Consider the following 12,193-nt stretch of genomic DNA (forward strand, 5'->3'; position numbering starts at 1 on the left):
CAGACGCTCCCCCGCCGTGCTGTCCTCCGGGCTTGGCGCGGCGGTGGGGGCCGGGGGCCCGGTGGCCTCGGGCTCCCCGGCGGGGCTGGTGCTCTCCACGGGGCCTTCTCCCGACGGCAGCTCGGCGGGCTCGTTCCACAGGGTGGGCGCGGGCTCCTGCGGGCCCTCGGCTGCAAGGCCAAGGACAGGCGCTGGGGCGCGGGCGGGGACGTGACCCTGGCAGCGGAGCTGTGTGCGGGACCGAGGCGTCACGCCCTCCCGTTGCGCCCGGGCTCCGGAGCGCCTACCGGGGCCAGGCTGCTGCCAGACTGAAGGAGGGGGAGGGTAAGGGGACCAACGGGTTCTCTCGGAAAACTCAGCAGGGGCGCTTCACCCCTCCTGGCACCACCTGCGGCCCCCCTCATCTGAACTGCAGGGCTCTGGAGGCCTGCGGGCCACGACATTTGTGAGGTCCCTTCCCCCGCAAGCAGTCACAGGCGGCCTCCGCCCTGGAGAAGAGTGAACACTGCCCCAGCGGCTGCCCGCGCGTCCCTGGGTCACCGTTTCCTCCCCAGGCGTCACCCCTGCGACTCCCTCCGGCACAGACGAGCCAGAGCCAAGCTGCTTACAGACTCACCAGCGCCCAGAGGGGGGCTGCCCTGGGAAGACACACAGGTCTTTCCTGCTAATGGTGCCCACCTGGGGCAAATCAGGAGGAGGCATCCGCCAAACCCAAATTCGAGGTCAGCCTTCAAATAGCTGCTTTCAGAAACACCCAGGTCAGGAAAGACAAAAGTCGAGACGTGTTCCAAACAGGAGACTAAGGAGGAGCGAATGCAGCAGGCATGCGTGGATGAGGGCACTGCGGTCAGTCCGCGGGGGAAGCAGGACTGTGTAGCTCGGATAATAGCACTGTATCCGTGTCTGTGTGCTGTCTGGTTACGATAGAAAAGATCCTTGTTCGTAGAAGCATTTCAGGGCAGAAAGGCATGAGGTCTACAACTTACTCTCAGACGGTCAGCATTCAGATCAGCGGGGTAGAGACAGGAAGAGGAACAACTATGGCAAAAGTGAGTCTAAGCAGAGCTCACTGGATTATTCTTGCAAGTTTGCTGTCAACTTGGAATCTTTTCCCAAATGGTACAGGAGTCCCCAGGCCCTGCCCCGGCGGCCTCTCCCAGGCCCGGGCAGGTCCGTCCTGAGGCTCAGCCTGCAGGCAGGGACTGCTGTCCTGCTCTCTAGGCATCACCCAGCCAGCATCCCTTTTCAGAAAACACTCCTGGGCCAGGAGCCATCCTGGGGGCAAAAGGTGCCTGGCACCCAGTGTGGGGGAAGCTTCCCATTCGAAGGACCTGAGGCTGAACTGTGATGCCCATGTCTGCTCCCCCCCCCCTTGCCAGCTGCAAAGACCACACTGTGAGGAGGGGGAAAGCAACCCTGTCCGGGCTCCTTTGTCACTACCCAGGGCGGGGCGGGGGAGGGGGAGTGGAGGGGTCTGGAAGCCTTGTAACTGCTATGAAAGTGCCAGGCCCCCAGACTCGCTCGCCTCAGGCCCCCAGGGCCTAGGCCAGAGGAAGAGCCTGAGAGTGCTCACCACTTAGGCCCTGAAGTGTGGGGCTTGCAGAACGCCTATCATTCCTGGCCCCCACTTGGCTCTCCATACGCCCACGGCAGGGAAGCCACCACAGGGCTCCTGGGTACCAGGCCCAGCCAGCCTGGGTGGCATCTGGGGACTGGGCTCTCCGGAGTAGGTCCAGGTAAGCATCTCCTTCTGCCCTTTGCCAGAGCCCAGGAGCCATCTCCGGAGGGGAGTGCGCCCTCAGGGCAGGACAGCTGGGGACACATCCAAGCCTTCTCCTCGTCTGCTCCCAGTAACCCAGCCTCACTCTGCAGCTCCCTGGATTCTCCTGGCCACACACTCTAGCTCGGTTCACTCACCCCTGCTGTGTGTAACACCCCCCCCAACCCCTCCTCCAACACTCAACTGGTCCCTGAAGCTTTAGGGGCTGAACCTGTGGGCTTCCCAATCAAGAGGGCGGGGTCCATCATGTTGTCACCCCGGGACCCCAGTAGACTGACCTCATTCCCCTCTCCCCGACTTCACGTCCCCATCTGTGAAATAGGGGTTGGGCCACGCCCCTCGTGCCCTACACAGGTGGTAACCGTGCTGCCATTGCTGTCATCAGCCGCCGCCTCGGCCCCAGGGGTCCTCTGGCAGGACACAGGCTGGCCAGGTCTGTGCATGGCCCATGCTGCAGCTGACCAGCATGGAGACCCCGGAGGCTGGTCCGGGGCTCATCTGCACCCAAACACCCAGCGCCCCAAAGGCCTGCCAGCTCCCTGCAAGCCCAGGGCAGTGCCCGGCAGCATTTGCAGCCGAAAACTGCAACCCGGACTCAGCCAGCCGCCTTCAGCCACCAGGAAGGGGACAGAGCACTCTCTTACACACATCTACTGGCCTCTCTAGTCTCTCAACTTGCTGTAATAAAAGGGAAAAACAAAGTTTAAAGGCAATAACCCGCCTTGCCCCCAAATCTATCTCAGGAGTCAATAACAGAAACAGTTGTCAGAGAGGCCCTTTCTGAAGTGCAGTGAGGATGAGGAAAAGCAAGCCAGACAGAGGGCCCTGCGTGAGCAAAGGCATGGAGCCCATGGGCAGACAAGGTGAGCTGTGAGCCCCGCGGGGGACCTGCGAGGACATCTAAGCTCCAAGGACCAGAGTTCGCAAGGTCCTGTGACTCTGACCAAGGAAACCAGGACAAGCAAGGGGCCCGGGGACACTGCCAAGGGCACCGCTGCCAGCCGCCCTGCCTTTCGGTAAATAGGTTTAACACTCCCTCTGACCACTGGGCCCCGAGGCCAGGCACCCGTGCTCACAGACGGCCTTTGTGCCAGCCATGAAGGGCCTTTTCATCCCTGGCCTGGCCTCCCGCCTGCTCAACCTGGCTGCTCCCCCTACCCCGTAGCGGCAGCCACAGGCGACCAACGGGGAGGACGGCAGGCCGGGCCTGGAGCTCGGCCATGGGGCCGCTCCTTCCCTGCCCGCCTGCCACAGGACCCCAGCCCACCGAGCAAAGGGCAGGGGGCCTGCTGCGCCTTGTACACACCTGCTCAGAGCTTCTGGCCCAAAGTGGGGTAACTGAGAGCCTCCCAAACATCCTCCCTCCCAAAACGGCAGGAAGACCGACAGCTGGCCAAACCCCGAAGACTCCGGGCGGAGCTGGCCTGCCTGTTCCTCGGTAGGACACGTGGAGGGAGGTGAGGCCGGGTGAGGTCCCAGAGATGCCAAACACGTCCCCAAACATTCCTGTGGCAGTGGACAAAGCCCACCCACCCGGGCTGTGTATGCACAGTCTGATCCTGGGCCTCTGGCCAGCACCTGGGGCTGGGGAACAAGACACTGGACAGCAGCTCCCCAGCCGGGCCCAGAGCTGGGCAGGCCGGCGCCAGCCCCTCCACTTCTCCCCACTGGGACCGCTGGGCAGGGCTGGGGTGGGGCTAGGGATCTGCAAGGACTGGTCCCAAGATCCAGTCCATAGAACGCCACCCTACACTTGGGTCACTTCCCCAACTCCTGGGGCTGCACGCCAGCCCCTCATCTTCCCAGCGGGCACAACTCCCACCTAGAGGGACGCCGGGCACCACCCCAGCCCGTGTGAGAGGTGGTTCTGCCCTGAGACCACCCTGCACCCAATGGGGGGGCTGGGGATATTTATACATGTTCCCCCAACATTCACTGAGTACTACAGGATGCCTGGCCTCAAAGCTCACGTATCTGAACTTGGTAGGCCCACATCCCTGCGAGGGAGGCAGGGGCCCTGACCATGGTTATCACCACAGCATAGATGAGGAGAGGTGCAGAGAGGCTGAGGCACGGTCGGAAGAGAGCACCAGGCTGCGGGCACCTTCCCAGGACATCTAGAGGCAACATGCCACCCCCCACTTCTTCTTGGTGTGTGCACTTGGGTGTGGCTGTCCCACCAGGCCTCACGCCCCCACCCCTACTCTCCCCAGGGCCTTAGATCCACAGACATTCCCAAAATACTGCGGAGAAGGTCTCCAGGGGTCTCTCCTCCCACTCATTCCTCCGGCCCCAGGACCACCCCCACCAGGGGCCCTGAATCACTCCTGTGGCCCAGCTCACAGCCCGCAGAGAAAGGTCCTCCATGAGCTATCTGCTTTTTCTCTCTCAGGCCTTGAAGCTGGCCCGGGACAGCCCTTCCCAGCAGAGGGCCCTAGAGCCATGCCCGGACCAGGGCTGAGGTCCGGCGAGCCGGCCGCCCTGAGCCTGGTGGGACCTTCCTCCTCACTGAACCCCAGACCCAGACATTTTGACCTAAGTACAGAGCCCAAGTCCAGTGCCCTCGTCATGGTTCTGCCAAGGAGTCTCAGGCCCTGTGCTCTCGCTGGAGTTTTTCCCGGGCTGGATCTTCACTCTGAAAGGACATTTCAGAAAGCCAGCAGAGAAGGGCTTGCAAGGTTGAAATGTAAAAGGGCAGGGCTCTGTGGTTTTCTGTCTAGGAGCCTGGGGCCTCTGGCCCCTCCGCCAGCTGCCCCTTCCTGCCTGGAAGCCTTCGGGTTTGAGCGTGCTGAGGCAATGCCCATGCCCCACGGGCAGCTAGTGTCCCTGGCCCCGCCGCTTAGACGGCCCTCCTGCTTCAGGGGCCACCGTCCCACGGCCAGCCATCCCCAGGGTGTCAGCACGACTCCTGGCAGGAGCCCTCCACACACCGCCCCGAACACCCCATATCCTGTGCAGGAAGGGCTTCTGCCCAGCGGGCAGTGGAGAATCCGGCTCAAGGTGCTTCTGGGCCCTGGGTGGCTGGTGGCAGCAGAGCTGAGGGGGCGCCCTTACCTGTGAGCACTGCAGGGGCCAGGACCCCGGACAGGAGCAGCAGCGCCACGCGCAGGGCCGGACACACTGCCATCCTGGCCTGTGAGCGGGGCGGCTGGAGAGCGGGGCGGCTGGAGAGCGGGGTGCACGGAGGACTGAGCTAGTGAGCTTCAGAGCGGCGGGAAAGAGGCGTCGAAGGGCTGGGAAGGGTTTGCATCAATGCAAACTCTGTCCTCCTGGGACACCGTGCCCGCCCCCCACACATAAGCGCGTGCGCGTGTACACACACACACACACACACACAGCAAAGCTTACGGAACGGACTGCTTTCCTGAACTCCAAAGTAGCCCCACCCTCTGAGAGGGAAAGAAAGAGGAAATTGCTCTCTCCCCCTCTCTCCCATGCCACCCCCCCATAGTTTCTCCCTCCCTCCCTCTCTCACACACACACTCACTCACTCCTCAGCCACTGGAAGTAAGAGATTCTCGCACCTCAGCGTGCAAAGAGACTCACCCAGGACCTTGGAAGTGCAGATGCCGCCAGCACTCTGCCTGAGCCGGTCACGGGTGGGCCCTGGGGTCCGCATCCTCGTGCCTGCGGCCCAGGCTCCGGAGGCCGAGGCCCGGGCAGTGAGCACTGCGCAGTCTGCTCATCCCGGGGCTCTCGATGCTGGTGGGGAAAGCACTCAACAGAGCTTGTGAAAGAAGCACTTTTAAAGCAGTCTCAATGCAAACCCTCAGCAGCACGAGTCTCTTTCCAGAACACCCCTTGTCATTAAACACCCTGTGCTCCTTCTCCTTGCTCTCTGTGCTCCCAGGTGCCTGAGCCTGGGATGCCACCTGTGGGCTCCAGGACACGAGCGCCCAGCCTGGGTCTGGTGCAGAACTTCAGCCCCACTGCCCACGGCCTCCCCAACAACTCCAGGGATAGCTAAAAAGTATGTCCAGGGCGCCTAGGTGGCTCCGTCCGTTAAGCGTCTGACCTCAGGTCAGGTCATGATCTCACGGTCCATGGGGTCGAGCCCCGCATCGGGCTCAGTGCTGACCACTCAAAGCCTGGAGCCTGCTTCGGATTCTGTGTCTCCCTCTCTCTCTACCCCTCCCCCACTCGCACTCTGTCTCTCTCAAAAATAAGCATTAAAAATAAATGAAAAGTATGTCCAGTTTTAATGTGTCCAAACCAACCCTGACTCCACTGCCTTTCCAGTCCTGCTCAGTCAGTGGAACCCCAGCCTCCAGCCTTCCAGATGTCCCAGCTACACTATTAAAAGTTACCGAAGGCTTCTCCCTCCCTTACTCTGTCTGAGAAAGTTTACCCAGCACCCCTTATCTCGCACCTTTCATGCTTTCCCCTTGCTCTTAGAAAAACCACCCTAAATAACGGCTTACTTTGGCCCTGCTTAGTGTTCCTGTCCATTGGCCTTGACTAGGTTCCTGCAACACAGCAAACGTGGTCCTGCCTCAGGGCCTTTGCTCTTGCTGTCTCCTCTCACAGAAAGTCCCTCAGCTCATTATCACCATTCAGGTCTCAGCTCTAGTCGGCCAACCTCCCATCTACCCACCACATCACTGAATTCCTTCTTCGCACTTACCTTTACATGACACTCATTTCTTTTGTTTTTTGTCTGTTAATTTTTAAAGGAATAACCTACTGTGAAATGCACAAATCCTAGGTTTACAGCTTGTGGAGATTTTATTCATGTAGACACCAGTGTAAACACCACCCAAATCAATACAGAACAATCCCAACACACCAGCAGGGTCCTTCCGGCCTCCATCCCGCTAAGTACCTCCAGGGCACAATTTTGTCTTCTGTCACCAAAGGTGAGTTTTGTCTACTCTTGAACGTCAGATAAATGGGATATAAACTCATGTCTGGCTTTTGTTGTTGTTCAACATCCTGAGATTCACCCATACATTGCTGCATGTAGCAGCAGTTCATTTGTTTTTATTGCTGAATAGTATTCAATTATATGAATAGGTCACAACTTTTAACCTTTCTTTTATCCACTTGGCCATTAATCTGTGTCCATTTAGATTATTTCCAGGTCTGAACTTTTATGAATGCAGCTCCTATGAATATTCTTGTACATGTCTTTTAGGGAACATATACTTTAACTTCTCTTGGTTATAAATCCAACGGTAGAATTGTTAGGTCAGAGGGTAGGTGTAATGTTTAGCTTCTGTAGATGTTGCCAACAGTATTCCAAAGTATTCATCCCAGTTGTTCCACACTTTGGCACACCTGGCTGCATTGCCAGCCTTTTGTTCCTTTTTTAATTTCTAGCCAAACTGTAGGTATGTAGTGGTGTCTCACTGTGGTTCCATTTCCATGACTGACAGTTGAGCACCTTTTCATATTTATTGACCAAAGGCATATCCTCTTTTGTGAATGGTCTGCTCAATTCTCTTTGCTCATTAGGGTGGTCTATTTTTGTTCTGCGTATTGTATACCAAGATAAAAATCCTTTGTCAGGTGTAGATAATGCCTTTAGATGAAGTGCTCATTGGCTGTCTCTCCCGACACTGTGACCATAAATCCAGAAGAGCAGGACCTGTGTTTTATTCACTAGTGCATTTCCAAAACCTAGGGCCACCATGCCCAGCACGCAACAGGAACTCAATATTTGGATTCAACTCGTTGAGATTTCTGGGAGAGAGTTAACTTTGAGCATCTTCTCATTTGCTTATTCATTTGTGTTGCTGTTTTGCTCCCAGTCTCCTGTCCTCAACTTTCTGCGCACTGCAATGTAACGTAACAACATAAAGTAGTCAGATCCCCAAATTACATTCTGAGACTTCCTTACTGGCGGACTTCCATTTAGCATCTACCAACGGGAGGCACTGTTGTGTGATGGAAGGTGGGTGAAGAAAAGTGATACTTTCTGCTAATTTTTTTTTTAATGTTTATTACTTATGTGGGAGGGGGGGCTGAGAGGGAAAGAGAGAATCCCAAGTGGGCTCTGTGTTGATAGTGCAGAGGTGACCCCACCACTCCGGGATCATGACCTGAGCCAAAATCAAGAATCGGGGACACTCCACTGACAGCAACCCAGACGCCCCTGTTCAGTTATCTGACGGCAACCCTGGCCACAGCAGCGCTGGCTAAGGGTCAGGTGGTGGTGGCTTCAGGGGCAGCCACGTGAAGTTGGAAGGACAGGCTCTGGGTCCCTGCCGGGCAGACTAGTCAGCAGAGCTGTGGCCTGAGCAATCTCTCTCCAGCCCTGGCTGGTGTTGCCTAGTTGCAGTTATCTCCTTATGAATAACCTTGCCTTCTCTCTTTTGCTCTTTCAACCCTTTAGACATCCTTATAACATCCCTGCATTAAATCTTTTCTGTTGGAAAGACCTAGAGTGAACTCTAAGTCAGACACTGGCCAATACAAAGCTTTGCAACTGGAATGGTCCTGAGAAACAGGCCCTAAAAAGATGTGTTTCTGTGTTTGGTTCCTCACCATGTTTGAGAGTGAATTCAGAGAAGTATAATTCATTGCCTGTAGAAAATCAGGTCTGGTAACATAAGTCATAGCATGCCATATGTTAAGATTTGTAGTTTTAGGGCACTTGGGTGACTCAGCCACTTGAGCGTCCAACTTCTACTCAGGTCATGATCTCACCGTTCTTGAGTTCGGGCCCCACCCTAGGCTTCACTGCTGTCAGCATGGAGCCTGCTTCAGATCTTCTGACCACCTCTCTCTGCCCCTCCCCGGTTTCGCTCTCTCTCTCAAAAATAAATATTAAAAAAAAAAAAGAACTATAGTTGTTTTGCATGAAGTGCCTACTTAAGACAAGACCAAGTTTAGATGGTGCACTTGATGTTTATGGTGGTGATCAACAAGATGGTGAAATGCATTGGCTTTTTATTGCATTGGGTGCCCACAGAAAACTAGTTCAGGCCTTAAATTTGAAAGCCAAGTCATGTTCAGAGAACTAGAGCACTTCTATGGCAGTCTTAAAAAATATTTCTTGTAAATACAAAGCATAATTGGCGATAAATCATGCCTCAAATTTGCATGGGTTGCAGAGCTACAATCTAGAATTCAGAGTCATTGCAGTTCTTAGGTGAAATCTATGCACCGATTGGAAAGGAGTGAGACCTTGAGATTTGAAATGGGGATATTTGGGTAGACTCAAACAAATCTGAGGCTCTTCACTCACAAATCCTCAGGCCTCCCTTGCAGAAGCAGCAGACTCCTTAGAGAAAATGGCTAATTCTAAATCTGGAAAAGGAAATGTCATTGATGAGCCTAGACTATTTCATGCCAAAGAAAGAAGTACTCAAAAAATGATGGGGATATGGCAAAGGGACCCATAAGCCGACTTGGAAGGGCACCAAATGGATAATCCGCATGAAAAAAACATATCAGATTGTAACCTACAGTGTGTGCACGTGCACGTGGGCATGTGTGTAAATCTCTTCCTTTTGGTAGAGTGCCGATATATAAAAGGAAAGCTTGGTAAGTATTAATTGTTCAATTAAGAATCAGTAGCTACTAAAACTAGTGGATAAAAGTTTGAGAGGAATTGGGTATTTACAAAGTTTCAAAGTATCTCGCATTAAGAAAAAAATCGTATGGTGGAGAGACCTCACAGACCCCACCTTAACCAAGTGATTAAAATTAAATCACCAGTAATGGCTGAAACCAACATCATAGGAACAGTGATAAGATACATTGAGGACATAAGGTCACTTCCGTATTGTTCCTGCCTAACTGCATAATCTCAATCAAATCCTGAGAAAACATCAAACACAAATTGAGAACATTTGATTAAACAATTGTCTTGCACCTTTAAGATGTGCCAAGACATGAAAGAGGAGCCATCATTCAAGAACTTGACCGCTCAGTACAAAAGTGGTCATGGATGGCAACCTGCACCTTTTTACTTTTTCTTTATGAAAGTTATTAGCAGAATTGGTGAAATATGAATGAAACCTGGATACTAATTAATAATGTTATATCATTTATTTCCTAATTTTAATTATACTGTGGTCACGTAAGAAAATGTCCCGGGGTGCCTGGTTGGCTCAGTTGCTTAAATGCTTGACCCTTGATTTAGGCACAGGTCATGATCTCATGGTTCATGAGATCAAGCTCCACATCAGGCTCTGCACTGACAGTGTAGGGCCGGCTTGGGATTCTCTCTCCCTCTCTCTCTGCCCTTCCTTCTGCTCACATGCATGCTCTCAAAATAAATAAGTAAACTTAAAAAAATAATTAAAGGACAAAAAATGCCATTGTTTCAAAGAAGCACACCCTGAAATGGGTAAGGGGTAAAGGGACATGATGCCTACAGTTTTACTTCCAAATGATTCATTAAGTTACTGAGAGTCATTATTGTGTAGTTATCAAGAAAAACTGGTAAAGGAGACATGATGTTAGCGGTTATGTTGGAGTTCCTTCTACTGTTCTTGCAGGGTTTAAGCCTAAAATTATTCAAAATAAAGTCCCCCTTCCCCCCAAAAGTCACTATTTTTCAATGACAAATGCAATAATAGGACCTAGACAATGACCACTGAGGGATGTTAAAACTGCTACATGAATGGTCAATATAATGGGTGACTCGACAGCCTTGGAACCAACTGATGAATTTCAACGTAACGAGAAAAATGGGAAGACCAGCCTCTGTGCCCGATAGGGTGCAACAGGATTACACCACGCCAGTGATGCTGCATTCTTGGAGGGTGCGGGGGAATCAATGTAGTCAAGCCTCTAGGTAGGACTTCTAATTTACGGAAAACATGAGATGAACAGATTGACCCTATATAGATGCTCCTTGCTGAATCCAAAATAGGAGATGTTCCATGGATAAACGATCCAGTTTTTCAACTTCTTTTTTGAGGAGGAACTGGATTGCAACCAAATGCAAAACCATAAACTTCATTTTGATTTTGAGTCAAACTTTTATAAAAACATTTTAATTTTTTAATATTTATTTAATCTTGAGAGAGAGAGAGACAAAGCAGGAGTGGGGAAGGGGCAGAGAGAGAGGGAGACACAGAATTGGAAGCAGGCTCCAGGTTCTGAGCTGTCAGCACAGAGTCTGATACGAGGCTAGAACCCACAAACTGTGAGATCATGACCTGAGCCGAAGTTGGGCGCTTAACCAACTGAGCCACCTGGGCACCCCAAAATCACAGCTTTAAGACAATCTGAGAAAATCTTATATGGACTGGACATGAATATTAATTATCAATATTACTAATATAATTGCATGGAGTCTTTTTTTTAAAGAGGCATCCTTATCTGTTACCATACACACTAAAATATTTGAGTGACACATCTAGAATTTGTCTTAAAATAGTCTAAGGGTAAAAAAGGTGAAATAAAAAAACAAAATTAGTAAAATCTCAATTGTTGAATCTAGGTTATGTTGGGTAGGAGTCTGTTACACTAGTTGCTATAACTGTGTCCCCCAAGATTCGTATGTTGAGGCCCTAACCCTCGAGTGATGGTGCGTGGAAGTGAGGCTTTTGGGTGATGATTAAATGGGTTAGAGTAGGTCATGATAATGGAAAAGAAGGATGATATTTAAAAGATCAAAAGATGACAAAGGGTTAGTACCCAAAACACATAAAGAACTGATATGCAGAGGCACCTGGTGGGCTCTGTCAGTGAAGTGTCCAACTTCGGCTCAGATCATCATGATCTCAGGGCTTGTGGGTTCAAGCCCCGCGTCGGGCTCTGTGCTGACAGCTCAGAGCTTGGAGCCTGCTTAGGATTCTGTGTCCCTCTCTCACTCTGCTCCTCCACTGCTCATGTGCTCACTCTCTCTCTCTCTCTCTCTCAAGAATAAATAAAATATTTTTTAAAAATTAAAAAAAACGGTTATGCAGAAGACGTGAACAGACATTTCTCCTAAGATGACATCCAGATGGCCAACAGACACAGGGAAAGACGCTCAGCATCACTCATCATCAGGGAAATGAGAATCACCTCACACTTATCAGAATGGCTAAAAGCAACGCCACAAGAAACAGCAGGTGTTGGTGAGGATGTGGAGAAAACACTCATGCACTGTTGGCGGGACCGCAAACTGATACAGCCATTCTGGAAAACAGTATGGAGTTTCCTCAGAAACTTAAATATAGAGCGGTCCTATAATCCAGGAATTGCACTGCTGGGTATTTACCCTAAGAATACAAAAGCACTAATTCAAAGAGATACATGAACCCCTATATTTACAGCAGTATTATCTAAGTAGCCAAATGATGAAAGCGCCCCGTGTCCATCGACAAACGAATGGAGAAAGATACACACACACCTCCTTTATACAGAAGAATGAAATCTTGCCATCTGCAATGACGTGGTTGGGGCTTGAGAGTAGGATGCTAGTGAAGTCAGAGAAAGACAAACACCATGTGACTTCACTTAAATATATAG

At 52.0% G+C, this 12,193-nt stretch overlaps 1 protein-coding gene across 1 annotated transcript in view; it reads right to left on the reverse strand.

Moving 5' to 3' along the window:
- The window catches only part of SNORC (secondary ossification center associated regulator of chondrocyte maturation), a 6,730-nt gene extending 1,331 nt beyond the window's left edge, over nt 1-5,399 (reverse strand). Inside the window, 4 exon segments of the mRNA XM_029932864.1 lie at nt 2-170; nt 4,835-4,946; nt 4,949-5,013; nt 5,327-5,399. Of these exon segments, the coding sequence (XP_029788724.1) occupies nt 2-170; nt 4,835-4,946; nt 4,949-5,013; nt 5,327-5,399 (419 nt within the window).
- Nucleotides 5,400-12,193: the final 6,794 nt, after the last annotated feature.

Source organism: Suricata suricatta, chromosome 3, assembly GCF_006229205.1.
Source record: "Suricata suricatta isolate VVHF042 chromosome 3, meerkat_22Aug2017_6uvM2_HiC, whole genome shotgun sequence".
Taxonomy (NCBI): Eukaryota; Metazoa; Chordata; class Mammalia; order Carnivora; family Herpestidae; genus Suricata; species Suricata suricatta.